General features: G+C 42.1%; 2 protein-coding genes across 4 annotated transcripts; both read right to left on the reverse strand.

The window, feature by feature from the left end:
- Positions 1-2,535: 2,535 nt before the first annotated feature.
- ASCL3 (achaete-scute family bHLH transcription factor 3) lies at positions 2,536-3,081 on the reverse strand. Its single transcript, XM_036257611.1, has one exon. It carries the CDS (start codon positions 3,079-3,081, stop codon positions 2,536-2,538), a length of 546 nt encoding a protein of 181 aa, XP_036113504.1.
- Positions 3,082-10,929: 7,848 nt separating this feature from the next.
- TMEM9B (TMEM9 domain family member B) lies at positions 10,930-25,903 on the reverse strand. Of its 3 annotated transcripts, XM_036259848.1 has the most exons (7): positions 25,737-25,839; positions 24,586-24,662; positions 23,533-23,624; positions 20,054-20,139; positions 19,846-19,954; positions 18,501-18,635; positions 10,930-12,090 (listed from the first exon to the last, which is right to left on the reverse strand). In XM_036259848.1, the coding sequence occupies exons 5-7, from the start codon at positions 19,927-19,929 to the stop codon at positions 11,935-11,937; spliced, it is 375 nt and encodes a 124-aa protein (XP_036115741.1). In that variant the 5' UTR covers positions 19,930-19,954; positions 20,054-20,139; positions 23,533-23,624; positions 24,586-24,662; positions 25,737-25,839; the 3' UTR covers positions 10,930-11,934. The 3 variants fall into 3 exon arrangements, with proteins under 3 accessions (XP_036115741.1, XP_036115740.1, XP_036115739.1); XM_036259847.1 differs by lacking the exon at positions 20,054-20,139; XM_036259846.1 differs by lacking the exons at positions 20,054-20,139; positions 24,586-24,662 and having other exon boundaries at positions 25,737-25,903.
- Positions 25,904-27,760: the final 1,857 nt, after the last annotated feature.

The raw sequence follows: 27,760 nt of genomic DNA on the forward strand, positions 1-27,760 counted from the left end.
CATCTATGGAACTAACTCTAACCCCAGGCCCAGCTGATCCCAGGGCTGTGGCCTCCACAGATCTGTTCAGAGCAACAGCTGCGACTTGGGCCCAAGATCACACCCACTGCCCAGCTCACCAGTGCCCAAGTCCACAGGTCTGACCCAAGGGAAGACTTACCCGCAGCCCCAGCCTCAGCCTCTTCTGACAGTTGGGACTCAGGGCCTCAACCCAACTGACTCCTGGTTGCCAAGCAGGTTGCCATGGGTGAGCCAGAGAGAACACTGTGGGCTGAGTGCACTGAGCATGTGCAGAGGGGTGACAGTGGGCCTTGGAGGCATGGGCGGGGCCAGGGGGCAGGGTTATTCTCCAGCTTTGTCTTTAACATGGGGAGAGGGCCCGGCCGCTGAGGCTCAGTGGTTGAGCATCGACCCATGCACCAAGAGGTCATCAGTTCGATTCCTGGTCAGGGCACATGCCCAGGTTGTGGGCCTGATCCCCCGTGGGGGGCATGCAGGAGGCAGCCAATTGATGTTCTCTCTCATCGATGTTTCTATCTCTCTCTCTCTCCCTTTCCCTTCCTTTCTCTCTAAAAAATGAATAAAGAAAAAAAAATTAAAAAAAAAAAAAGATGAGGAGAGGGGGATATTGGAGAGAGAGGTTCCCCACTGCCTGAGGAGCCCGTCGTGGCGGGAAGCCTTCCGGGATCCCAGGGGAGCCCTGTGAGGGAGGGAGCTGACCCTAAAGACTCAGGACTATTGATCTGCCTCCACCCTGAGCAGGCAGGAGGCTGGGATGGGGGAACCACTGGCTGGACTAGGGACTCGAACACAGGATTTGTCCCTCGTTTAAAACAAAATAACCAAAGGTGTGGGCATGTCTGTGCATAACAGACAGGACTCCACTGAGATGCAGAGGTGTTGTGGCCACTTGGGGGTTGGGGGTGGGAGTGGACAGTGGGGACCAAAGGAACAGAAGTCTAGCTTCTGCTCTCCTTTGAACCTCCATGGGAGAGGCTGGTGTTTTGAGGCATCTGACAGTCACTGTGCACCGGCTGCGTGCCCGGCAGCGTTCAGTGGAGGACACCAAAACAGGACAGAGGGACATTTGTGGGCGTCTCTCCACATTACCATTCCCCTGTACCACCAGGTGGTTGTCATGGGTTTGAGCAGTGAGGTGGCATGCCATGCCTCCAAGAAGGGCATCGGAGGGAGGAGAGAGCCAGTTGAGAACAGAGCCTGGGAGGCTGGGAAGGAGACTGTTAACAGTCTTCCAGACAGGATTGGAATAGGAAAACAATAACACTGAATATTGACTGTCAACACCTACCTGACCTGAGGCTCTTCGCTGGGTGCTAAGAGTACAGGATGAGTAGGACTGGCCCCTGTCTTCAAGGAGCGTACAGTCTCCTGACAAAGACAGAGAGGTGTGTAATACGGCGTGGAAAGATGGCAGGATAGAAACTGCACGGAAATGTGTATTCAAGACAAAGGTGCAAGATGGCTGGGTGGGAAGACTTCGCAGAGAAATGGCAGTGGAGACGAGGGTGACAGCGTATTGGAAGCTCTGACTGAGCTTGTGACAGATGGGACCTGGGAGTGAAGGGAGAAGGAAGAGCTGAATCTGGTCCTGGGAAGAGAAGAACCTATTTTGAAGGCAGACTCCAAAATATGGGGCAGTGACTGTCCCTCCCAGGGGTGAAGGCAGCTGCCCGTGTCCTGGCTTAGAGAAGCTGGAGAATGTGAGGCCATGAACGAAACAAGAGAAGGATAATAATACTGATTCTGATGATAGTAATAAAGGTTGTAAATACTTCTTATGTGCCAGGCACTGTTAACCTGTTAAACCAATAATACTCATACAGGGTAGTTGGTGTTCTTATTCTCGTTCTGTGGGTGAAGAGCTGAGTCATGGAGAGCAAGTGGCGAGTCACAGTTTAAACCGCGGCAGTTTATTCGGGAGGCTGCCCTCTCACCCTCTACACCAAGCTGCCCAAGGAGCCTCTGCATGCAGGATACAGACGACCCCGAATAATTTCAAATGACAACAAAGTTTGTTAACTACTTTTGCCGCAGCTCTGACACACTTCCCCAGCGTGACATGGGTAAAGCATTGATTTATTGTCAACTCCAAAGAATAAAAACCACCACACTTGGACAAGTCCAGGGAGGTTCACCGAGCGTGCCTAGTGTGAGGTCGCCGCACAGCGCACTACGCGCACTCAGTAATCATCAGCCAGATGACACCTCTGTGAGTTTCCCACGGCTGAGGCTCAGGTGAAGGGTGTGGGAAGGGCAAGGTGAGAGCTATAGAGAATCCCGGGATGCCTGCTCCCCTCAAGTTCTTGAAAGGAGTCACTGAAGCTTAAGAAGCATCTTCTCTTTCTACAGAAGATAATGTTTAGTACATCTGAAATCCAGGTAGGAAATATGCAGCCTAGGTTAGCATCTGAGCCATTATCTGCCCACACAGGAATTGCATGTAGGAAAAACTATTGCGTGATGCTATGAGATCCCATTTTGTGATGTTATTTGTTTCTATTTGGAACCACTGAGTCAAATGATTCTGAAAATGGGGTCAGTGTTGCGGCTGGCGGTTGCTATTATGGTGGAACTTTTCCCAGGGATATTCTTGGTCTCGGCCATATCAGGGTGCAGTAGAGACTGCAGGTAAGTAATGTACTTGATTGCAGCTCTGAGGGTTTCCACTTTGCTGAGTCGCTTCTCCAGGTACTCCTCTGGCAGATGGTGTCGGAGCTGGGCATAGCCTTCGTTGACACACTTCACCCGCTGCCTTTCCCGTTCGTTCCTCTTCCGGATAAAGGAGGGCCCGTAGGAGTACTCACACCTTCTGTAGTTGGGATAAGGCATCGGGAAGGAGAAGGGGCCGGGTTCACTGTAACTGTCCACGACCAGTGAGTCACTGGCAAAGGGCAGCAATGGCAGGTCTTCAGAGTAAGGGGACGGCACCGGGGCCTCAGGGTACAAGTGGAAAGTGACCATGGGGTCCAGGTAGAAAGACCTGGTCAGAGGCAAGTGGGCAGACTCAGAGAAGACAGGCAGTTTTTCTGGCAGATTAGAGTAGCTTCTATTGTCCATCATTTCCTCGTCAGCCTGCAAACATAACCAAGTTTATTAATTTGGCCAAATCAAAGGGGAGCAGATATCATTGATTTTCTCAGAGATAATTGTTTTAAAGACTCTTCTGCTTTGATGTATACTTTCTGAGTTCATTCTGAAAACTAGATACCTACAGTATTCTGTGGGTATTAAGAGGGAGGATTTTTGATGATACACAGAAACAGCATTAAATAACATTGACCTTGTGAGAAAGTCACTGTCTTTCAATTCGCCTCCAATTCCAAGGATTGCGTAGATACAGCTTTAGTCTGGTGAGAGTGTCTTCTGCACGGCTAGAATGCTTCTAATCCTTCTCAGATGGAAACCGCAACAAGCAATATTATATGTCTAGAGTGTAATAATATTTTACTCTTAATATCTATTTATTGTGAATGATACTGATTTCACATTTATAGTATGATACAAAGTTTAATTTAAAAATAAAATCTACTTCAGTAAAAACTATGAATATGCCTGGCTGGTGTGGCTCAGTGGTTGAGCGTCGACTCATGCACCAAGAGTCACCAGTTCAATTCCCAGTCAGGACACATGCCCGGGTTTGTGGGCCAATCCCCAGTGAGGGGCGTGTAGGAGGCAGCTGATTGGTGTTCTGTCTCACCGATGTTTCTATCTCTCTCTCCCTCTTTCTAAAATCAATAAAGAAAAGTATTTAAAAAATATATGAATTGATTTGAAGAAAAATAGTAAGTACCAGTCCAGATGGAACACAGATAATGAAGACTGTGAAGGTGTATGTAGATAACAGAAGTTGGGGAAACAATGAAATACCACAATATTTAAATACACGTTGGAGAAATTGCAAACTAGTTAATGATCATGCAACCTCACAGCACCGCCTTCCTAACTAATACCGGATATGACAGAGGCAAAGCTGAAAATAAAAATATAAAAGGAATCATTTACTCTTAACTGTAATGTCCTGGCTGGGTGGCTAAGTTGATTGAAGTGTTTTCCTGTGCACCAAAATGTTGCAGGTTTGATTTCCAGTCAGGGCACATGCCTAGGTTGTGAGATCAATCCCCAGTCAGGGAGCATATGGGAGGCAACTGATCGATGCTTCTCACATGGATGTTTCTCTCTCTCTCTCAAATCAATAAAAACATATCCTTTTAATCCAGGTGAGGATTAAAAATAAATAAGTAGATAAATATTTACTATAAGAGTCCTTTAAATGAAAAACTCTCCTAATACATTTATAACAATTTACATATTTTTACCTTTAAGAATATTGAGTGAGATGCATCTGTATTTAAGTTTTTTTTTCTTCAATAGAACAGAAGGGTAAAGTATTATATCCCAAGATGTCCCACACCAACACATTTTCTCTATTTAAATAGGTCTGCATCCATCTCATTTATTAACCCACCATCACCTTTGCCTTTAACTATAACAATGTGACCACAACAGATTTTACAGGGAGATTGCAGTTTAACCAGTTAACTGGGAGCCAGGGTAGTGTTGTAGGGAAAGAGCATTTCCCCTCAGGTTTCAATCTTGGCCTTGCCCCTTGCTAGCTGTGTGTCCTTAGACAAGCTGTGTAATCTCTCTGCGCGTCAGCATTTTCCTCTGACCAACTGAGATATCAACTATCCTGCAGTGATTGTGAGGATTAAATGAAGACATGTATACCATTCTTTTTCTCTGCCCTTTATAAACAGATAAGTACTTGTGCAGCACCCCTTTCTAAATTGCACCTTATGGAAAATCTGGCTTGGGTTTCCCCTAACACCGGAAAATCAAACATTGATATATTCAAAGCACATTTGTGGAGAGATGAAGAACATATCTAAAATGGAAAAGGAAAAAGCAACATGAAATCTAATTGTGGGCCTCCAGAAAAGAAGGAAATAGGACTTTCTGTTCATTTCCCAGGGGTGTGATTTTTTTCAACATCTTCAGGAGAGGTCGTTCTCTAGGCTTGGCACATGTGAGGAAAAAGAGCCCCTCTTCGTCCCCCATGAACAAAGAAACAAATAAAACCCAGCCCTGACGCTTATGGGCAGGAGTAGATGACACTGTCCCTTGTTTCTCCCCCTGACGGGAGCAGCACCTCTGCAGGCCGCACTGTATAATGGTGGAGCAGCCTCTAGACACCAGAATTCACGTGCAATAAAGTATATTCCAGTTCTCGTGAAGAAGCCTATCCTATCTAGTTTGGCGACTGAAAGACAAATGACTATGGAAACAGAAAGGGCAGTCGGGGCTGGAGGATGGGGTGAGGGGTGGAGAGGGTTATGATAAGTCATGGTGAAACAGGCTGGAAAAGGCGTAAGTGCCAGGAAAAACTCCCCCGAAGAGGGGGTGGGAGTGGGGGAATAAGATGAGTGAGATAAGTCCAATGAAAAAAAATCAAAACAAACGAACAGGAAGTGAATGATTCCAAATTTCTGACCAAATGGCCTGAAATAACTAACATAAAACAAAAATCTCTGGAAGATTGAAAACCAGCCAACACTGTGTCAAAAAGAAAAAGTTGCTGAGAGAAAAGAGTTAGGAAATTCCCAAGCCAGAGACACTAGAAGGTAGATGAAGAACATGTAGGGCAGAAGTTATAAAATGATGGCACAATGGGTATGGAGCCTGTATTTCTACATTGCTGAGCACAGCAAAGCCTCATTTCTGCCGATGGCTGACAAGTCAGAGGTGATACAGCAGGGTACCAAAACATGGGCAGATGTCATCAAAGCCAATTACACACAAAAACTCTGGGTATGGCTTCATTCTGACAGATCATTTTAATACTGACTTAATGCCACAGGTAATTAAAAGTTTCTAGGCTTTAACAAAACTGTGCATTATTCTTGGGAAAATAGCCTGGTGTGTCTGGAGACACACAGATGAGAAGCTTTTTCTATTGAGTATTTCCAAAAGGCTCACTAATCAATGTAGTAGCATTTAAATATGATCATCTTTTATTCAAAGAAGAAAATTTAACCACAACCCAACAGAGTGACAGAATGAAAACTGCAGCCATGGAGAAGATCAAGGTAGGAAGTCTAGCGGAAGCTGGACACGTTTGTGGAAACTGAGTACAAGTGTTTAAAGAAAGCAACACAGACTATTAGTGCTGGGATCTGGCAGTTCCAGATACATACACAGCTAACAAGTTCGCCTATCTGGCAAAAGTCTCAGGTTTCTGTCCTAGAGCTCTTCTGGGAAATAAATAAGGTTTTAATGAAAAAATTCTAAGTAGATTTTGGATGCTCCGCCAAGCATAAAAGCTTCAACTTGCAGAGACATTACAAATATCTAGCATGTGAAAAACAAAACTACAACTACACATACAATTGAATTATGAAATGTTAGGGATGGAAGAACCTTAGAAGTCCTCTTATCCAATCCCTCATAGGTTGTAACTTGGCTAAGGTTGTAGGGCAGGGGTCGGAACCTAGGTCTTCTTACTTCCAAACCAAAACCCTTTCCACTACTCCTGATGATTTGATCACCAGCAAAATCTGAATCTTTTAACTTGTAGGCATAATTGATAGTTTAAAATAATGGAATACTCTAATAGCTGACAAAATTCATCATTCAACGGTGCCGAGGGATTTTCTTATAAATCATGCTCTTATTCTCCCAGTGGGCCACTCTGGGGAAGAGTCTCTTACCTGAGTTCTGTCACCAAGATGCTGTATTTTGGATTCAGTCAGACTTAACCTGATTTATAGGTGATCATTTAGTAATAATATGCAAAGTAGTTTACAGTTAAACAGAACTGCTCAGTTCTGGTTTAGCTGTTTTTTTCTACCTAACATTAGATATGACAACACATAACAATACCAAGTAGAAAGTTTCGCTTACAAAACTGGACTCCTGTAACAAATTCTTTTGTAAAAAGAATGCTCCCTCATTCACCTGGGTTATATGATTTTATATCAAAACTATTCATAAAAAATATCTTTAAGTAATAGTTTCATACTGTGTCAATAGTCTTTAAATAGAGATTAAGGTCATAACCAGGAAGGTCAATGTGAACCTATAGTTTATTAAAATAATAAATGTTTTGCCTTCTAAATAGACTGTATTTTTAGAGCAATTTTAGATGTACAGAAAAATAGAGCAGGAAGTACGGAGAGTTCCCGTATAGCTCCTGCCCCCTCCACAAATCCTTCCCCACTACCAATATCCCACCCCCATATATTTGTTACAATTGAACCAATATTGACACATCATTACCACTCAAAGCCTGTAGTTTACATAGGGTTCACTCTTGGTGGTGTACATTCCATGAGTTTTGACAAATGTATAATGACATGTACCACCTTGTTGGTATCAGATAGAATCATTTTACTGTTCTAAGAAGCCTCTGTGCTCTACTTCTTCATCCTTCCCCATCCTTACCCCAATACCTGACAACCACTGATTTTTTTTTTTTTTTACTGCCTCCATAGTTTCGCCTTTTCCAAAATTTCATACAGTTGGAATCATATTGTACGTAGCCTTTTCAGACTGGCTTCTTAGTAATATACATTTAAGGTTTCTCTGTATTTTTATGGCTTGATAGATCAGTTCTTTTTAGCACTGAATATTCCACTGTCTGGATGTACTCTAGCTATCCATCCACCTACTGAAGGACATCTTGGTTGCTTCCAAGTTTGGGCAATTTTATTTTATTTTATTATTATTTTTATCCTCACTCGAGGATATTTTTCCATTTTTTGTTCAGATAGACTGGGAGGGAGAGAGAGGAAGAGAGAAAGAGAGAGAAATATTGACGTGAAAGGTACACATCGAGTGGCTGCCACCCGCACTACCCATCCAGGGCCAGGGACAAACTGCAACCGAGATACGTGCCCTTAGCAGGAACCGAACCCGTGTCTCTCTGGACCTCAGGCCAATGCTCTAACCGCTGACCCAAACCAGCCAGGGCTATTATTATTTTTTTAATCCTTACCTGAGGATATTTTTCTATTTATCTTCAGATAGAGTGGGAGGGAGATAAAGAAGAGTGGGAGGGAGATAAAGAGAAAGAGAGAAGCATCAATGTAAGAGAGACACATTGACTGGTTGCCTCCCACATGACCCGAACCAGGGCCAGGGATGAACTGCAACTGAGGCACATGCTCTTGACCAGAATCAAACCCGAGACTCATTGATCTGCAGGCTGACACTCTATCACTGAGCCAAACATGCCAGGGCAGTTTTGGCAATTTTAAATAAAGCTACTATAAACATTCATGTGCAGGTTTTTTGGGGGCTATAAGATTTCAACTTACTTAGGTAAATACCAAAGAGTGTGATTGCTGGATTTCATAGTAAGGGTATGTTCAATTTTTTTATGAAACTGCCAAACTGCTTTCCAAAGGGGTCGTACCATTTTGCATTGACATCAGCAATGAATGAGAGTTCCTGTTGCTCCATAACCATGCCAGCATTTGGTGTAATCAGTGTTCTGAGACTGAATTCTTTTTTTTTTTTTTTTGGTATGTGCCCCTAGCGGGAACGGAACTCAGGACTCTCTGGTCTGCAGGCCGATGCTCCAACTGCTGAGCCAAACAGGCCAGAGTGTTCTGGATTTTGGTCATTCTAACAGGTGTGTAGTGGTATCTTGTTGTTTTCAGTTGTTATTCCCCTGATCATATGTGACGTAGAACATCTTTTCATATGCTTATTGGCCATCTGTATTTCTTCTTTGGTGAGTTGTCTGTTCAGATCTTTGGCCCCTTTGTTAATCAGGTTGTCTTATTGTTGAGTTTTAAGTTCTTTGTACATTTTGGATAATAGTACTTTATCAAAATATTTTGCAAATATTTTTTTCCCAGTCTGTGGCTTGTCTTCTTATTCTATTGAAAATGTCTTTCAGAGCAGAAGTTTTTAATTTTAATGAAGTACAGCTTATCAATGATTTCTTTTATTATTTGTGCTTTTGGTGTTGTATCTAAAATGTCATTACCAAACTTATAATAATCTAGATTTTCTCCTGTTATATGCGTTTATAGTATTCTGTTTTACATTTAGGTCTGTGATCCGTTTTGAGTCAATATTTTGAAGGGTGTGATGTCTGTGTCTACCTTCATTTTTTATTTTATATTTTGCATATGGGCGTCCAGTTATCCAGCACCATTTGTTGAAAAGACTTCTCCATTGCATTGCCTTTTTTTCTTTGTCAAAGATCAGTTGACTATATTTGTGTGGGTCTATTTTGGGGCTCTCTATTGTGTTCTATTGATCTATTTGTCTATTATTTTGCCAGTTCCGCAATGACACTGACTTGATTACTATAACTTTACAGTAAGTCTTCAAGTCAGATAGTGTCAGTTCTCTAACTTTATGCTTCTCCATTAATATTGTGTTGGCTCTTTTGGGTCTTTTGCCTATTGATATAAGCTTTAGAATCAGTTTGATGTTGAAATACAGAAAATAACTTGCTGGTGGTTTGATTAAGACTGTGTTGAATCTGTAGATCAAGTTGAGAAGAACTGACAGCTTGACAATATTGAGTCTTCCTATCCATGGACATAGACTCTCTCTTCATTTATTTAGTTCTTTTTTTACTTTTCATCAGTTTGGTAGTTTTCCTCATATATATTTTGTTATATTTATACCTATTTCATTTGGGGGGCTGGTATTCATAAATGGTATTGTTTTTTATTTCATTTGTTCATTGCTAGTATATAGGAAGGCAATTATCTTCAGTATGTTAACCTTCTATCCTGCAATCTTTCTATAATAATTATTTCCAGGTATTTTTTTGTTTTTTGATTCTTTTTTATTTTCTACAGACATTCATTTCATCTGAAACAAAGATAATTTTATTTCTTCCTTCCCAATCTGTATACCTTTTATTTCTTGCCTATTACACAAGCTAGGGTTTTCCATATGATGCTGAAAAAGAGTGGTGAGGACCCCTTGCCTTGCTCTTCGTCTTCGCAAGACCACGTCAGTGTTGTACTATTAAGTTTGTTAGCTGTGGGGTTTTGTAGACATTCCTCAGTTGAAGAAGTTCTCTTCTATTTCTAGTTTACTGAGAAGTTTTTTTCATAAGTGGGTGTTGAATTTTGCAAAATGCTTTTTCTTCATCAATGATAGAATCATTTCTTTTTCTCTAGCTTATTGATGTGATAGGTTTTATTAATTGGTATTTGAATATTCAATGAGTCTTGACTCCCTGGCATAAATTTCACTTGGTTGTAGTTGAACTTACATCTTTTTTTTAAAGCTAGATTATTTATTTAAATATATTTTTATTAATTTTTAGAGAGAAAGGAAGAGAGAACATAGATGTGAGAGAGAAATATCAATCAGCTGCCTCCTGCATGCCCCCCACTGGGGATCGGGCCCACAACCTGGGCATGTGCCCTGACTGGGAATCAAACCGGCGACCTCTTGGTGCATGGGTTGATGCTCAACCACTGAGCCATACTGGCCGGGCAAACTTACATCTTTTAAAACTAACAATAAAATAAATAATTTTAGGTTAAATTTGTAGGTCTGAAAATTTGTTTTTTATTAACCAAAATACCCATTAATAGCTCCTAAAACCTTATACATATGAATTTAATGTAATGTAATTCTAATATAATTTTTGCCAAGAATTTCTTAGAAAACTCATGTATTTTAAATCTCTCAATATATCAAAATGGTATTTCTATACTTTCAGAGACCAGTCTTACAACCCATACATTCACTCTCTCTTTGCACATGTGTGAGCATGCACACACACACACACACACACACACAATTTAGTTTTATGATTAGACTGATCTAAAACAGTAGTCTCACAACAGGGTACAAAATGCCTTTGCATTTTCAAGTTCATCATAGAACAAAAAAGGGAGGAGAAAAAAGTTAAGAGGCATAAATACACTGTTAGGTGTTTCAAAATTATTTTTATTGTTCCATTCCAAAGAGGACATAGGAAGAAAAAAGCGTTATCCAATGACTGTTATACCTTTCAGAGGGAGGCACATAGAACTCCAGTACTCATTCAAAGTGCACATACCACAGTTCAAACAGCTGCCTCTCAACCTGACCAGAAATGCTGACAAATATGTATATGTCATCAATCCAGCAAGGCTTGGTTTAAAAGAAAATTTCTTTATTGCAAATATCCAAGTCCTTAGGATTCATCCTTAAAGATGTTAGGGGATGAGAAAGACCACACATGCCAAGACTCTGTCTAGTCATTAGAGTAAACGAGCATGTGGCCAGTCTGTTCTAGGATGCACCACATCAGACATCACAGGACTTAAAGAAAATCTGCACCTTGTGAAGAGCCACCAGGCATTTCAGATCTCGTTTACCATGACGTGCTGCCATACACTGACCAGATAATACAATCAGTGAAAAATTCAAAAGGGATGAATCAGGGCTTTGATGAAGCTGGCCACACTGCAAAACGTAAGTGAAACTTGAAAATACAAGGTAACGTCTATTTACAAAAGTTTTTTCAGTAAAGTGACTTGAGAAAAGTTATGTTAAGCAGTTCCCAGGCATCCCTTCCCTCCCCTGCAAAAAAAAACAAAAACCTGAAAAATATCTTGAAAACCAAGTTAAAACTGTGTGGTGACAAAGAGAATGCTTATTCCCGGCGAAGGACTTCAAGGTAATTTATAGGCAGATGTATTTTTATTTGTAAAAGTCACAAATAGGAAAAGGTTTTTTGTCTAACTTGGTGTGTGCTTTAAAAAATGTCTCTTTTAATATGTTAACAAGAAAAAAAAATACCAAGCACGTTTTTCTTTCAGGTTTTGAATTTTCCAGCAAGAGTTGGTGAAATCAACAGGGTAGTAAAACAAAACCCAGGAAAACTCAGTCAGTTGTTTCCAGTTGTCTGCCTTGTTGCTTTCTAGTTACCTTGAATTTGATTCTCAATTAGCTGAGGACAACATGACGGTCAAAGACGGATTTTCGCTGCTCTTGAACTTGAAGCTTCCAGCGCTGCTGGGCATACTCTACCTTATTCAGCACATTGGCTCGACTGCGGGAGCGGGCCAGCACATCATGGGCATTTGCAAAAGGCTGGTGATCCTGAAAGTCCAGGAATGGAGAACATAAGAGATGGCATAATCAGTGTAAAACATACACACAAAACAGCAGTTATCCAGCCACAGAGACAGAAGCAGCTGGACTTTTCACAGAACAGACCATCTATTTGCCCAAGCATTTCTCTCTCTCTCTTTCTCTTTTTTTTGTTAATCCTCACCTGAGGATATTTTTCCATTGACTTTTAGATAGAGTGGGAAGAGAGAAAGAGAGAGAGAAAGAAACATCGATGTGAGAGAGACACACTGATTGGTTGCCTCCAGCATGACCCTGACCAGGGCTGGGGATCAAACCTGCAACCCAGTTACGTCCCTTTGACCGGAATTGAACCAATAATGACCTTTTGGTCCATGGTTGGACACTCTAACTGCTGAGCCAAACCTGCCAGGATCGCCCAAGCATTTCTAGGAACTCAACTGCTAGAAATAGGATGAACTCAACTGAAGAAATACGTGGTTCAAATGGCATAAGCAATGATCAGGTATTTGTGCAATGTTCCCAAGAGTCACCATGTCCAAAGACATTTCCCTTATGAAGCAGGGACCAAAGATAAAGACAGTGATCATTTATGTTAAAGAGAAGCTTCTCTAACAGGTAGGGGAAAGAAAATCTATTTTCATATTAATATCTATATGCTACAGACACAGAAAGTAGGACTTTTCCTTACTTTACTCAAAACTATCTACAGCTAATCTGTAGCAGAGGAAAGACCTGTCTTGTAATTATCTGACTCCCATTATTTTAGAATTGTTACTTGCCAGCTTGGAACCACGTTCACCCTGGGAGATGAATTGACAGGATCCTTTTTAAAAAACTATGTTTTGCCCTGGCCGGTTTGGGTCAGCGGTTAGAGCGTTGGCCTGCGGTCCAGAGAGTCCTGGGTTCAGTTCCCGCTAAGGGCATGTACCTCGGTTGCAGTTTGTCCCTGGCCCTGGTTGGTCGTGCGGGTGGCAGCCATTCGATGTGTCCCTTTCACGTCGATGTATCTCTCTCTCTCCCCCTCTCTCTCCCTCCCACTCTATCTGAACAAAAAAAATGGGAAAAAAGTCCTCAGGTGAGGATAAAAAAATATATATGTTTTTATTGATTTTTGAGAGAGAGAGAGGAAGGTAGAAAGAGATAGAAACATTGATGTAAAAGAGAGATACATCAATTGGTTGCCTCCCGCATGACCCTGACCAGGGCCAGGGATCGAACTGAGGCACATGCCCTTGATTGGAATCTGAACCCAAGTCTCTTTGGTCAGAGACTGATGCTCTAATTGCTGAGCTAAACCGGCCAGGGTGAGTTGACAGGATTTTATTGTGGTTGTTTTTTTGTGTTTTTTTTTAAGTTTTTTTTTATCCTCACCCGAGGACATTTTTCCATTCTTTGTTGAGGTAGAGTGGGAGGGAGAGAGAGGAACAGAGAGAGAGAGAGAAATATCGATGTGAAAGGGACACATCGAGTGGCTGCCACCCACACGACCAACCAGGGCTGGAGACAAACTGCAACCGAGGTAGGTGCCCTTAGCAGGAACCGAACCCAGGTCTCTTGGGATTGCAGGCCGATGCTCTAACCGCTGAGCCAAACTGGCCAGGACTATTTTGGTTAGTTTTAATCTCTCCCTGGCCCCTCAACACATACACTCAACGGAGTGGTTTACCTCTTCCCCAATCTGTAATGAAAAGAAACACAGCTCGCCCTGGCCGGTTTGGCTCAGCGGTTAGAGCGTCGGCCTGCGGTCCCGAGAGACCCGGGTTCGGTTCCCGCTAAGGGCATGTACCTCGGTTGCAGTTTGTCCCCGGCCCTGGTTGGTCGTGCGGGTGGCAGCCACTCGATGTGTCCCTTTCACATCGATGTTTCTCTCTCTCTTCCTCTCTCCCCCTCCCACTCTACCTGAACAAAAAAAAAATAGAAAAATGTCCTCAGGTGAGGAAAAGAAACACAGCTCAAGTGCTAAAATTACCCTCTATTACCAAGGACAGCAGGGAATTATTGCTTCAGAATTTCTATTCAATAAAAACTTGAATCTTTTCAATGCTGAGCACCCAGTGGCTTCCATGTTAGTTGTTGCCTTAGGAAAAGAGGCTAATGAAGGCTTACCCAGGTATCTGTGTAGAAAACCAACCTATCCTGGTCAAAGTAAACCAATGCGACTGATGTTTGTAGTCATTACAGAGGAAACCACTGTGCTAATCTATCTATGAATGATATATAAACACAGCTGCCTACATGACAAAAAGCATTCAAAACTAAGTTATTGCTTTTGTTTGCATTTTTCTTGATCTCTTTTTCCCAAAACCTGGTTAGCAAAGCTTCTAAATGCTCCAGTATAGAATCCAAGTCACAAGTTGTACTTCTTAAACTGAACTTTGCCTCTAGTAAAGAAACATTGCTTTGCTGTGTGTGTTTGCAAAAGCTCCATTATGTATCCAGAACAGGCGTCAGCATGTCTATAGAAAGCTATACACAACCATATAACTATATACAACTGCAACCATGTGGTGTTACAACACCTGCTCTTCTTTTTGTACCGAGACATGCACATAACATAAAAAAGTTTTCTATAAAGATCCTTCCCTGACTTCTTTACCAAAATTCCCTCAACTTTTCACTTAATTTAGGTAACAGCTTGTGCAAACCCTATTCATTTTTTAAAATCTTCAAATGAAAATAATAAAAACAATTTCATAAAGTTAAAAATGTATCGAAGATAAAAGAAATAAGGTGAGGAAAGAGGAGGAATAAAGTTGTTGGATTACCTGATTTCCAATAAGGAAATAAACCGATCCAAGGTCATCTAACAAATTAGCACAAACACCAAGACTTATAAGTTCACCTAACCTTGACTTGGTGTCGTATTTTCTAAACATACTGATTTTGTTCAGGTAGATTAAAATGACACTATTAGAATATGGTGATGAACTTGTATATAAAATATTATCACCACTGGTTTGTTTTTATATAAATAAGACTGGAAAGAAGAATGTACTTTATCAGCAGATCACCTCTCAATTTCCTAGTCCTGAAATCTACTCTTCAAGGTAGGGGAAGACAAATCTTCTTAAGGAACAAATTTAAAGGACTAAACAAACCAGTAATGCTGTTGGTCTGTTCTCCACCTTTCAGAACAAGATTGAACCAGTTGCTCATGGTCATGGATGCTGGGAGAATGCAAAGAGAGGTTTACACTTTTTATATGTTTGTTCTTTTCACACCTGATAAAATTACAATAAATACAAAACATGTTCTAATGTAATGCTTTGATAATAGCAATGACATGTCATAGATATATAATACAGCAAATACTGTGACTGCTTACAGTGAGCTTAACTTTTTGTATTAACTCACTTGATTTAAAATGGCCCAGCTGGTGTGGCTCAGTGGTTGAGCATCGACCCATGCACTAAGACATCACCAATTTGATTCCCAGTCAGGGCACATGCCCAGGTTGTGGGCCCGATCCCCAGTGAGGGGCATGCAGGAGGCAGCCAATCGATGTTCTCTCTCATTGATGTTTCTCTCTCTCTCTCTCAAATTAAAAAAAACAAACAAACTATTTTAAAAAATAGTGAAGAACTCTCATCTTGGGTAAGCAACAACTTAAAGGAATTTAAATTTAACTTCCTTTTATACAGAATTGTTACCATAAATTCACAGCTCTGGTCTAAAAACCTCTCTCTGCTGACAATCAGTTTAACAGATACCCAAGAGTCAGCCAGGCCTCTCAGAAACAATGTTCTCAAATGGTCAACTTACACACAGAATCGATCACTGGTGAACAAAAAAGTTACCAAGCACATGACCCCGCCAATCAAATGCCTTTCCTCCATGTCTTTGTGTACACACTTGTGCATCCATTTCTCTTATGTTCTTTGTGTATTATATTGATACTGTCCATTCCTAAAATCAGGAACCAGATATTTAATGCTGTAAGTGATGCAGTTTAAGTCAGACTTTTTATCTGTGTGCCTTATAATGAAATGGTTTATGTGGCCTTTGACACATAACATTTTCATATATTAGTTCTCAATTGGGGGTGATTTTCCTCCCCAGGAACATTTGACAATGTCTGTGGACATTTTCGATGGTCATGCCTGGGATGAAGAGGCTATTAGCATCTACAGGGTAGAGGTCAGGGATCATGCTAAATATCTTACAATGAATAGGGCAGCCCCTACAACAAAGAATTATCTAACTCAAAATGTCAATACTGTAGAGGCTGAGAAAACCCTGTCATATGTGAATTAACATGGGAACAACATTTGAGATGCCATTGTTTCTGGTACATAGCCTCCTGTCCTTGTAGCGTTTTTATCCCATGAGCCTCACCATGTCTGGTTTTTGACCATGTCAGATCTCTAGTCTTGACCTTTATCCTAGCCTATCAGTCCCCTCCTGAAATTCTTCAAAAAGAAGCATTTCTTATATGATTAAAAAGAAAAAGAGTAAACACTATTATTAGTCATTTCTTTTATATATCTGTTTCTATTTTATTCATCTCTTTATTGTTAGTATGTAGCGCAGTACCTGATAATGAAAAGTTACTAATTATGTATTGGATAAATTCATAAAAGAAACAAGGTTGAAAAGGTAAACAGAGGTGTTTCTATGAAAGCTCTTGACAAAACAAAAATGAAATCTTGCCCAAATAAGTTGAGGATTCGTAACTGATATTCATGAGACAACAATGTATTGATCAACGAGCAGGCTGTTGGCCCTGGCTGGTTTGGCTCAGCGGTTAGAGTGTCGCATGCAGACCAGAGAGGCCCGGGTTCAGTTCCTGCTAAGGGCATGTACCTCGGTTGCAGTTTGTCCCCGGCCCTGATTGGGGTCATGTGGGTGGCAACCAGTCGATGTGTCTTTCTCACATCGATGTTTCTCTCCCTCTTCCCCCCTCTCTTCCTTCTGCTCTATCTGAAGACAAATGCACCAAAAAAAAAAAAAAAAAAAGTCCTCAGGTGAGGATAAAAAAAAAAGCAGGCTCTGTTTGTAGTTATAACTCAAGCCATCCAGTCAGGATCCCCTTCCCCATCTTTTACCACAGGTTCACAAGCCATTTAAGAGTAAAATGGCTTCTGACTGTGGTTAGCAAGGGCTCACCCTGGCTTTACTTTTGGAATTGGTTCTTGAAACTCTACTGAAGTTTATCCACTTTAAGGAACATAATCCAATAAAGTAATCCAAAATAAAAAGAAATTCCTAAAAAATTATATATGTAATAATGAAAATTTGGAAATAAGCCCAAACAGGAAAATAACAAAACAAACAAATATATTTCTCTAAGCTAAAGTGAATAACAAGTTTGTGTACTATGTCAATTTCTGGACACTTTTTTTTTATCCTCATATCTTCAGATAGAGTGGGGGGGAGAGACGGGGGAAAAGAGAGAGAGAAACATCGATGTGAGAAAGACACATCGACTGGTTGCCACCCACACAACCCCAACCGGGGCCAGGGAAAAACTGCAACCAGAGTACATGCCCTTAGTGGGAACCGAACCCGGGACTCTCCGGTCTGCGGGCTGACGCTCTAACCATTGGGCCAAACCTGCCAGCACTCTGGACACTTTTGAATGAAGTAATGTTAACACAAAAAGCAGATCACAAAACAATTTATACACTGATTATACCAACTATATGTACAAATAAAAATGTGTTTTAAAGATAGGAAGAGAGCCCTGGCCAGTTTGGCTCAGCGGTTAGAGCATCGGCCTGCGGGTCCGGAGAGACCCGGGTTCGGTTCCCGCTAAGGGCACGTACTTCGGTTGCAGTTTGTCCCCGGCCCTGGTTGGTCGTGCGGGTGGCAGCCACTCGATGTGTCCCTTCACATCGATGTTTCTCTCTCTCTCCCTTCCTCTCTCTCCCTCCCACTCTATCTGTACAAAAAAAAAAAGATAGGAAGAGAATCAGGAGTGATAATTTTATTTTTCTCTTGTGTTAAAGATCACAGGTTTTTTTTGAAAGCATGATAGTGGGATATATAAAACATCAGCAGGTTATCAAACTGCACTTCATTAAGAAAAGAACAGCACCATCTTCTTGCTTCCCTTCACTAAACCCTCTTTACCTCCTATGATATTGGTGATGCTGACAGGAAAGGTGTTCAGGCAGGAGCTTGGGGAGGAAGCTATCTCAGATGCTTTTCTCAGTGTAAACAGGGAAAGGCAATGCATATTATGCTCGGGGTACTGAAGAGCAAGGCCTTGTATGACACACTCACTAAGAACCATCAGTCTAAACCACCATATTTGTGGCTTTATGAAGCAATTTCCTCATAAACAGATATATAAGAAAACTAGAACTGTCTTTAGCTTCTCTGGGTGACAGTCTGCTCCAGCACATGAACATCTGTATTTCATCATGATGACCTCTGTCATCATCATGAAGAGCCAGGGCATGCTGAGAACTTACCCCAACATCGTCATCACTCTGTATTAACTGTGAGTGTCCAAATAGGCGTCTCTTCAGTATGGGCTCAACCAGAGTAAGGTACACCATGTACAGAAGTAGAAGGCCCAAAATGGATAGATAAATTATAATGGTAACCTAAAGGAAATTGAAAATAAGTTACATCTCTGTTCAAGCCAAGAAATCACAATTTTGTAGAACAGTAAAGCCACAGTGAAGATTGATCTGTCTGCTAAGCATAAAGGATACCTATACCAACCAGATTCTAACATAAGAAACAAACTCAACTCTCCATCAGCGTATTAAAGAAAAAAGGAAAGAAAGAATTTTGTCTTCGGGATCTTTTTGTGAGTCTTCAAAACCCCATTTTCACTTACTGCTAATCACTTATCACCACTGCTAGCACAGTGGGTTTCTTTCTTACCCAAATACAAAGTCACCCGAACAGAAAGTGCAATGCAGATGAATTTCAACAGAACACTCTTTTAGATCAATTTAGATACACAAAAATAGGTTTTAGGCCAGTGATTTCCTTGACATCTTAATTCCTGTGCTGACACCCCCAAGAATGGCTATAATTAAAGACAGACAATACCAAATGTTATACATCAAAATTTTTGTTTAAAATAAAAAAGTACAGTGAGAATTTCTCTATGGACAGCATCCTGCTGGAGCAGGGGCTCTCCCATAGGGTCAACTTCACCAGAGATCTTTGTAACTGATACAGCTGACCACTCCCACATTCCCCATGAGGCTTCTTTTTGGGAACGGAATGGGTTAGCTCCATATAAAAAAAAAACTGAGGAGAATAAGTATCGGCCACCACAATAAAGTAACTGAACTCATTAGAGGTCCAAATGGTGATCAGAGTGCTCTACCTTTCATTTCCTATAGCAAATAAAGGAAATCTTAAAATCCAGGCGTGAGTTTCTAGAATAGAATCACTATGTATATGATTTTTTCTAAGGGTTCAGAGGGCAGGAAGAAGAGGGCCTAATCATGCTGCTCTCACTATCCCTCGGCAAATACATGACCCACAGAGAAGCTGGGGTATTTTTCTGGGATATGCTAATTATACATAGGGCATTTTTGTACTATTTCACATATCACACCTATCTTACTTATCTTAATTAATCCACAAAGCATCTCAATGAGGCAGGCAGAGAGCAGGCCTGTTGTTTCTTCTGGGATGGGAGTTGGAGATGAGGAAAAAGGGGGTAAAGGGAGTGATGAAGAGCAGTTTAGTTTGAGTAACTAAAATAGGATTTAGAAGTCCAAAATTTTCCTTCTTGTCTCTGTACCATCAAGAACTATTCCAGAAGCAGAAAAGGGGGATTTATTTTTTTACCTTGATCGTCACAGAGCTTCTTTCCTCATATTTGCATTCACAGCGCAGACAGTATGCTTCTGTGTCAGGCTCCCGCACAGACATGAGCTCCACAACATGAAGGCAATCGCTGAAAAAAACAAAGATAACATACTGCTCAAGTCTAGCTGGATTTTCCATTCACACTGATCAAAAGTTTCTTGAAATCAGGAATAATCACTGAACTTACCCAAGGAAAGAATATAAGAAACAAATAATAAGGGAAGTGAAACGATTTCCTCTCTTGAGATCAGCAACTTGGTAAGATTTAAGAGTCTAAGAAACCATAAAGACACATATGTAGTAACTATTTTCAAAGGTGCTACTGTTAAAAGTTAAAAATGTACCTGAAAAATCCCAAATGGGATTAAAAACTACTTAGCAGATTGAGTCACATTCAAACCTATTCAGTTATCAAGCAAAACTGTTTTAAATGATTGAAAACTACTGGGGGCATTGTTCATTGTTCAAATATGAGATTGTCTCTTTTATGAATTAACCAACATCATTCTTAATTTCCAAGACTGGTATATAAATGGCTAATCACTCTTAACAGTTGGTAAATTCTGAAACTCTGAAACCTGAACATTTAAAGCTACAGTAACAAACAATTACTTGTCTTAATGAGCAAAGCCTATTGAAAAAGCATGGCAAAGGAGGATTAGGACAATAAAAATATTTTAAATGGAAACTGATTACTTGGAAGAAGTATATAAAAAATAAAAGGCTGAATGTTTTCGTTGTTAGATATTTTCTATTTTTTCCCCATTTTTCCATTTATGGCTTATAAAAAAATTCTATTTTTTAAAAAGTATTTTCCCAGAAATCTGTCAATTCTAGGAAATAATTAAGTTATTACTCTCCTCAGCTAAAAAGAGCCTACCACTATGATCAATTTCAGCAAAAGTAGGCAAACTTTTCTGTCTTCCTGTCTTCTGCTGGGCAATTTTCTTCCCTTTTGGCATCTCTTCGTTAGGTATTTCTGGCTTCCAGAACTCTACTATAGCTTCCTGTCTTGCTCCACCCATTCTTCTTGGGGGCAGCCAATGCTCCAGGCTAATTCTTTCCCTTTGCCCTATCAAAACATACTTTTTGTTTGTGTATTTGTTTCATTCCCTCTGCATAAGAAGAGAACCCAAAATAACATCAATGATAAAAGTTCAATCAGTTATACTTACCAGGTAATTTAAACAAAGATAGTATGTAATGAAAAAATAAGTCTCCAGTGGTAGAATTTCAAATAAGGGTAAGGTCCCAGAACTCACACCCATGTAAGTGTGTGATATCTGTTCCAAACATATGGATGACCAGGAATGTAGCTGGCTGGATGCAGGCATAACATGGCAGAGAAAGCTAAATCCCATTACAGGAGTATCTATCTCAGAATCAGAGCTCATCCAGCCCAACACTCTCAGAGAAGACATCTGCACGAGGTCACAGAGTAAACTACTAGCCAAAAGGACCAGAATCCAGGGCGCCTGCCTCCTAGGTCAAACCCCCTAAACTCTCTGAACTTCAGAAAAATGAGACTTATCTCCCAGGTAGTTTCCTATTCAGCTTCAGAAGCCTTAGTAACAATACCTAAGAATTATTTGAGAATCTAAGTGCTGAGTATTGAGTGTTTCTTTTGAAGAATACAGTTTAATAAAGAAGAGATACTGAGTGCTATGCAAAATTTGTGCAGAGTGGGAGGGGAAGTAGGAAGGTTGGTTCTGACTGGCTGGTCACTGTAAACACAGAACCCGGATACAGAACTCAACCACCTTAGGAACTAGGCAACACCTCCCCCTAGTGCCAAAGGGAGAACATTTTTGGTTTTAAATCACACCCAAAAAACAAACCAGAGAACCCTAACTTTTCTTAAATCACACAGCATAAGTTAATGAAGAATTAAAGCTAACAACTGAGCCCTGGCCGGTTTGGCTCAGCGGTTAGAGAGTCGGCCTGCAGTCCAGAGAGTCCCGGGTTTGGTAGCTGCTAAGGGCACGTACCTCGGTTGCAGTTTGTCCCCGGCCCTGGTTGGGTCATACGGGTGGCAGCCACTTGATGTGTCCCTTTCACGTTGATGTTTCTCTCTCTCTCTCTCTCTGCCTCCCACTCTATCTGAACAAAAAATGGAAAAAAATGTCCTCGGGTGAGGATTAAAAAAAAAAGCTAACAACTGAACACAATGGAGGCCAGAAGGTAAATATATATCTAGGGCCAGATAGATGTTGGAGGCCTCATAAAGCCATAACATAATTTGCCTACCCTTCTGCCAGTTAAAAATTTTCAGTGATAACTGGGAACCTATCCTCAGTAAACAGCTAAGCTGCAGGAAGAAAACAGGGGAAGAGGGAAGAAAAATCCCCAAAATGCCTTATTTTCAACTGTTTATTTTCAAAGCTCCCTCTTTTGACCAATAACCAGGGACGAATGACATATAGTTCTGTCTGAACCTGGAAAAAGAAAAAGTTGGTGAAAAGATTAGTGCTAACCACCTGAATAGTGAGTTCATTTGCCACTCAAATAATAGGTATCATATTTTATTACTGATAATAGAATAAATTGTAAGTGCTCAATATATTTAGAAAATTTATAGGAATAACTTAAAAACTTATTTGAACTTTCTTGTATCGTATCAAATAACTTGCTGCTATAAAACCTATAAGAATACAGCTAAATCACTTTGTAATATGAGACAATTGAAGTAGAACATGGAAGTTCACAAGAAGTTCTCAAGAACATACTTACAAATGTCAGATTGAACCAAAATGGGAAGAATAGACAATAACATTAGAAAAACTAAACAAGCTCAAAGGCTACCTTTTCTTTTTCAAAGTCAGCTTGGAATGTTGTAATCAAATGAATTTAATTTTGCTTTCAATTTTTTGCAAGCTGTTTAGTCGTGAGATCAAGTACATGTGAAAGTACATAGCATTTGGAGCTAATTTTTTTCCTATGCCTATCCTAGTATTCTTCTACTATGGTTAAAAGCCATAAAACATTACAAGTCCATGGTAAGGAGCTCATCCACCCTGAGATCACCTGCTTCCCGATCATTTTACAGCACATGCAAAAAAAGCTATTATTTGTAAGGTCCACTGAGATAACTAGAGAAGGCTGCTGGTGGCTAGCCAGTCAGGATCCCAGTCATCACAGGCCTGTCTGATTACCTTGAGGACTAAATGGATCAATATTTTCTCACACTTATAAGCTATTCATGGCACACCAATTGGGAAACTGCTACACATCGTTCCTTCCCATTCCTTCCGGAGCCTCTGACACTTTTAAGCATAGTCTCCTATATTTGCCAATATATCATCAAATCCTACAAGCTGTAAAAATTGTAACCCAGATAAATGAGGCTTGCTTACCTTTCACTGAAAAGCAAGAGAAAGGGCCAAAATTTAAGGGGACAAAGGAAGAAAGTTTAGGTGGCACAAACTTAGCCCCATCTCCATAAAAAACCCACCCTACCTGGGGCTTAGTGTTTCTGCTATATTCCTTTAGGCTTACATCATGCATTCAGGGCCTTACTCTCACTTTTTCAAATGAAAATGGTATTTGAAACTTCTGCTTAGAAAGAAATACTTAAAAAGAAAACAATACATTGGATGAACATTCCAGGCTACAGTGACAACCACAGAAAGAAATTTGACAGGTAAATAAATAATCCAGAATACTTACCAATCTTTTTGGGATATGTTCCTATTATAAATATGCCCAGGAATATCTTTATAGGGAGGACAAATACATTTACACCGAACATCCCCGGAATTCTGTAACCAAAATGGAAACGCAGTATATAGCTTGTTGACAGTTTATCATCAATATTTTTTAAAAACTGCAGCATATACATGTTGTTAAGCACCCCCTGCCAAATATTCTAAAACCATTTACTTAAAACTTTAAATAACTTTGGGAGATACAAGTTTTTAAAAGCCACAAGTTCTTTTTGACAATGCTAACAAATCATTAAATATTACATAAAATCATTTTGAGATAATACTTAGTACATGATCTGTAACTTATTAATCACATTTATGGGTCAGATAACAATCAAATTGTGCTAATGTTATATTACCATCTACTTGTCAGTAGAAAGATATAGTGTGCCTGCAAATAAGAATGCTGATTATAAAAGGATGGGGAGGAATCAAACTAAAACTTACTCAAAAAATAAATCTTAATTCTTCTATCTACTATTCTTCCATGCTTGGTAGAAAGGCATTAATTGAGATGGATAAAAGAGGTTAAGCTAGAGTCCTATATTGAAGAGATGATATTTTAGAGGCACTCAGCTACTATTAGAAAAAAAGTACATAAGGGAAGTAGCTTGAGTCTAACTGGGATCAGTTTGGTCTACCCTTCGCAGGAAACTTGGCTTCTAATCCCTGATAGACAGAGAGGACAACTGTGGATAAAGCAAATTTCAAGAGGTGGAGTAAGAGATGACTAATATATGAATAGAGGGAGTAGGAGATGCTCCCTCAGCAAAGGAGAATCTACCTGAGAAGACAGTGGCTTGTTAGTCCCAGAGGACCAGGCCCATTGCTCTTCTATATGGTATATATGGCTGAGTTGTTGACAATTCATTCACTCATTCAGCAATCATTTAGTGAGCATTTGCTTAGTGCCAGACCTTGTGTTCAATGAAATGGATTCAGATAAGTATCCTGCCTGTAATTAGGATGCGCCCTAGCAAAGCAGACTGACAAATACATGATTACAATACCCTACCTAAAGTGATGACAAGAGATATGCAGAGGGTGCCAGCAATGTTTTGAAACTCAGGAGACTTGCTGCTGTTTCTGTGTCTGGTGGGAGGTAGGAAAGATTTCAAAAAGAATCCCTGATCAAGATCCCCAATCAAAACTCCGACCTGTCTGCCTGTAATGTCTTTCCCAGACTCTATATTTAAAGATATAGATTAAAGCTCCTACTTTTTAAAAAATGCAAATGTCATTCTGTTTTCTTATCACATTAATGTAAATTCCTTCTGTTTTCCCCAATAACGAGCTAGCTCATCAAGGAGGAAGTACAAGTGTGTATGGGGCCAGGGCAAGTCTGGGCGTAGGGGCAGAAGGGGGCTAGAAAAGAACCTGAGGGGACCTGAAAGGCCAAGAAATGGAGCAGGGGAGAGGGCCACAACCTCATCACTCCTGTAGTTTGGATGCTCCCTTATCCATTGTATTATCAGTTACAGAGATGGCAAGAAAGGGGTCAAGGGGCCCTGGAAGGATTTAGGTGAGGATATTAGGCTGGTGATGACCCTGTAAGTCCTATTGGGAAGGATGGATGCCAGAAGAGGTAAGTTCCCGCAAATGTAAGGGAATCTGCTGAGAGAAGAGCTGAGATGACTTAGTTCCTAAGATGGAAGACTTCTGAGAGCCAGGGGCTTTCCATCATTTTGGCTTGGGGCATGGGGGCGGAGTGGTGGCCCGTGAGGCTGGTGGAGGGTGTGGGTAGACTGTCAGTTCCAGGGTGGAGAGTTAAAGGCTCCCAGAATTGCAAAGGTTATAAAGTTTGGGACCGGTGCTGTCGGGGCTGCGAAGGGGAATGCCGAGGAGGCGGGGAGCTGCTATCCGGCTGTGGGCACTGTCAGGCTGGGTGGAGGTGGGGGCCTGGCGGGCCATCAGGGCGGGAAAGACGAGAGCACAGTGAGAGCTGGGTGGGAGTGGAGGCGGTGACGTGTGGTCAAGCTGTCAGGGGCGGAGGGCGGCAGTGCTATCAGGCCGGCGGAGGTGATGGGCGGGGGCCGCCAGGGCCGTGAAGCTAGCAGTCGGCCGTCAGCGCCGGGAGAGGCGCGGGGTGAGGAGCAGGCAGCGACCCCGCCGGGCGGGAGGCAGGGGAGGAGCCCCAGTCTGGAGCGCAGGCTGGGCGGGACTCACCTTGGCGGCGTCTGACATCTGCACCAGCAGCAGCACGGACAGCGCCAGGCAGGACAGGCTGAGCAAGGAGCCAAGCCGAAGGAGGCCTCCCCACAGAGTCGCCATCGCTGCCAGGCCCAGCGGCGCCCACCGGCCGGGGCCCCGAGACCTGCTCCGGCTCCGGCTCCTCCGCCCGCACTTCCGTCTGGGCCCGCGTCACCGGCCGCGCCGGGTCAGCCCCGAAAAGCATCCGCCCCGGAAACTGTTCCCGGTGCGAAGGGCCCGAGGCTGCGCGGCGCCGGCCGGGCCTGCACACGGCCCGGGAGCGAAGGGGGTGTCTTTGCGGGTCGCCTCGGCCCGGCAAAGCGTTGAGACGCTAGGATCGCTTTCCCGGCGCAGAGCAGCGGGGGCCGGGACGTCCTCCCGCCCAGGAGACACCGCCCCCCGAGCCGGGGTGTCGGAGGGAGGCCTCCAGCGACCCCCGCGAGGCCGGAGCGAGCTTGGGCCGCAGGACTGCAGAGAGGGGTCTGTCCGGCGGCGGCAGGCGGGGCGGCTGCTGGCACGGAGACGCGGATGGGGCTGGCCGAGCCGTTCCTTCCGGGGAAGCGCACCCCACTCAGACGGTCGGGGTCGTGTCGGGACTCCGGGTACTGACTTGCCGCCCGCGCGCTTCCGGACGCCGTTCCCCGCAAGGTGTCTGACAGCCTGTGAGCTGCCTTCGCGGCGGTGGCCTCTGCTGGGGACCCCCGCTTGCCTCCTGCCGGGGCTGAATGCCTAGGTCCAGCCTGCTGCCAGGAAGGGCCACAGGGCAGCGCTGGGCTGGGCCAGGTCGGGCTCCGCAAGGTGCGAAGTTGGAGAAAGAACAGCCCTAGCAGCCTACTTTGCCCAGCACTCCAGGTGAGGGATGGAGACGCTTCTGTCCTCCAGGGCTGCTGGCCCCTAAGTCAGTGGGGAGCGCTGACCCGTCTTTCCAGTGCGGGTCGTCCTCCGCAGGTAATTTAGGACCCGGGAGATGGCACAGTGTCCCCAATGTAAATATTTTCAGTTAGTGGAGACAGTAGTGTATTAAAGGATACCGGGCTCATCACAACCACTACGTATTTGCTGAATGACTTTGGGCAAAACTTCCCTTTCCTGAGCCTCTGGTTGTTGGGTCAATATGAGATTGAAGTCTTTATAGATTTCAAATTCTGCCCCCATGGAATACCGATGTTTTTTTCATAAACATTTTTAAAAAGTGATCTCCTGTTTGTTGAAATGTTTTAATAGGACATTTTAATAATATTTTTTCTTTGATTCTTCCTAGACTCTAACACAAAGACATGTCTGATATTGCACAACTTTGAATAATTATAAAGCCACTGTTTATTAAAATACATTTCACTTTCAAAATGTAATAGAATCTACAGACACCCTCTATACATTTTTTTGGAACACCCTGTATTTAGCCCCTTTAAGTCCCAAGTGGCAAGTGGTGCCCAGTCCCAACCAGAACCAGAGAGGCAGAACTAGATGACCTTTCACCAAGACCCCTCAAGGCTGCCCTATGAAGATGCTGTCATATTAGCGAAATATCAATCCTTTGTAGTGAGTGTACTGCTGGCCAGAGGACAATCTGGAGACATTTGAGGTCAAATATGTCTGACTGTGAGGCACTAAGGATCTGTGATTGCTAAAAGCTGACTCATCAGCAACTTTGGGATCAATTTAGGGTTAGTTGTCTAGGTCTGGCATCTAAAGGGAGTATCTACTCTGGCTGAAACCTGATAGGACCTCTCTTTATTCTTCAAAACTGTTCTCAGGGTCTTGGTAGGGTAGGGGTACAGAGGCTTGGAGGAAATATATATAATAATGCCTCAGTCTGACAGGCCTCCTCTGTTTAATGCAGAACCACCAAGCATACTGGCAGAACTTTATTTTTTTTATTTTATTTTATTTTTTTATCCTCACCTGAGGATATTTTTCCATATTTTGTACAGATAGAGCGAGAGGGAGAAAGAGGAAGAGAGAGAGAGAGAAACATCGACGTGAAGGGACACATCGAG

Source organism: Molossus molossus, unplaced genomic scaffold, assembly GCF_014108415.1.
Source record: "Molossus molossus isolate mMolMol1 unplaced genomic scaffold, mMolMol1.p scaffold_m16_p_13, whole genome shotgun sequence".
Classification (NCBI taxonomy): Eukaryota; Metazoa; Chordata; class Mammalia; order Chiroptera; family Molossidae; genus Molossus; species Molossus molossus.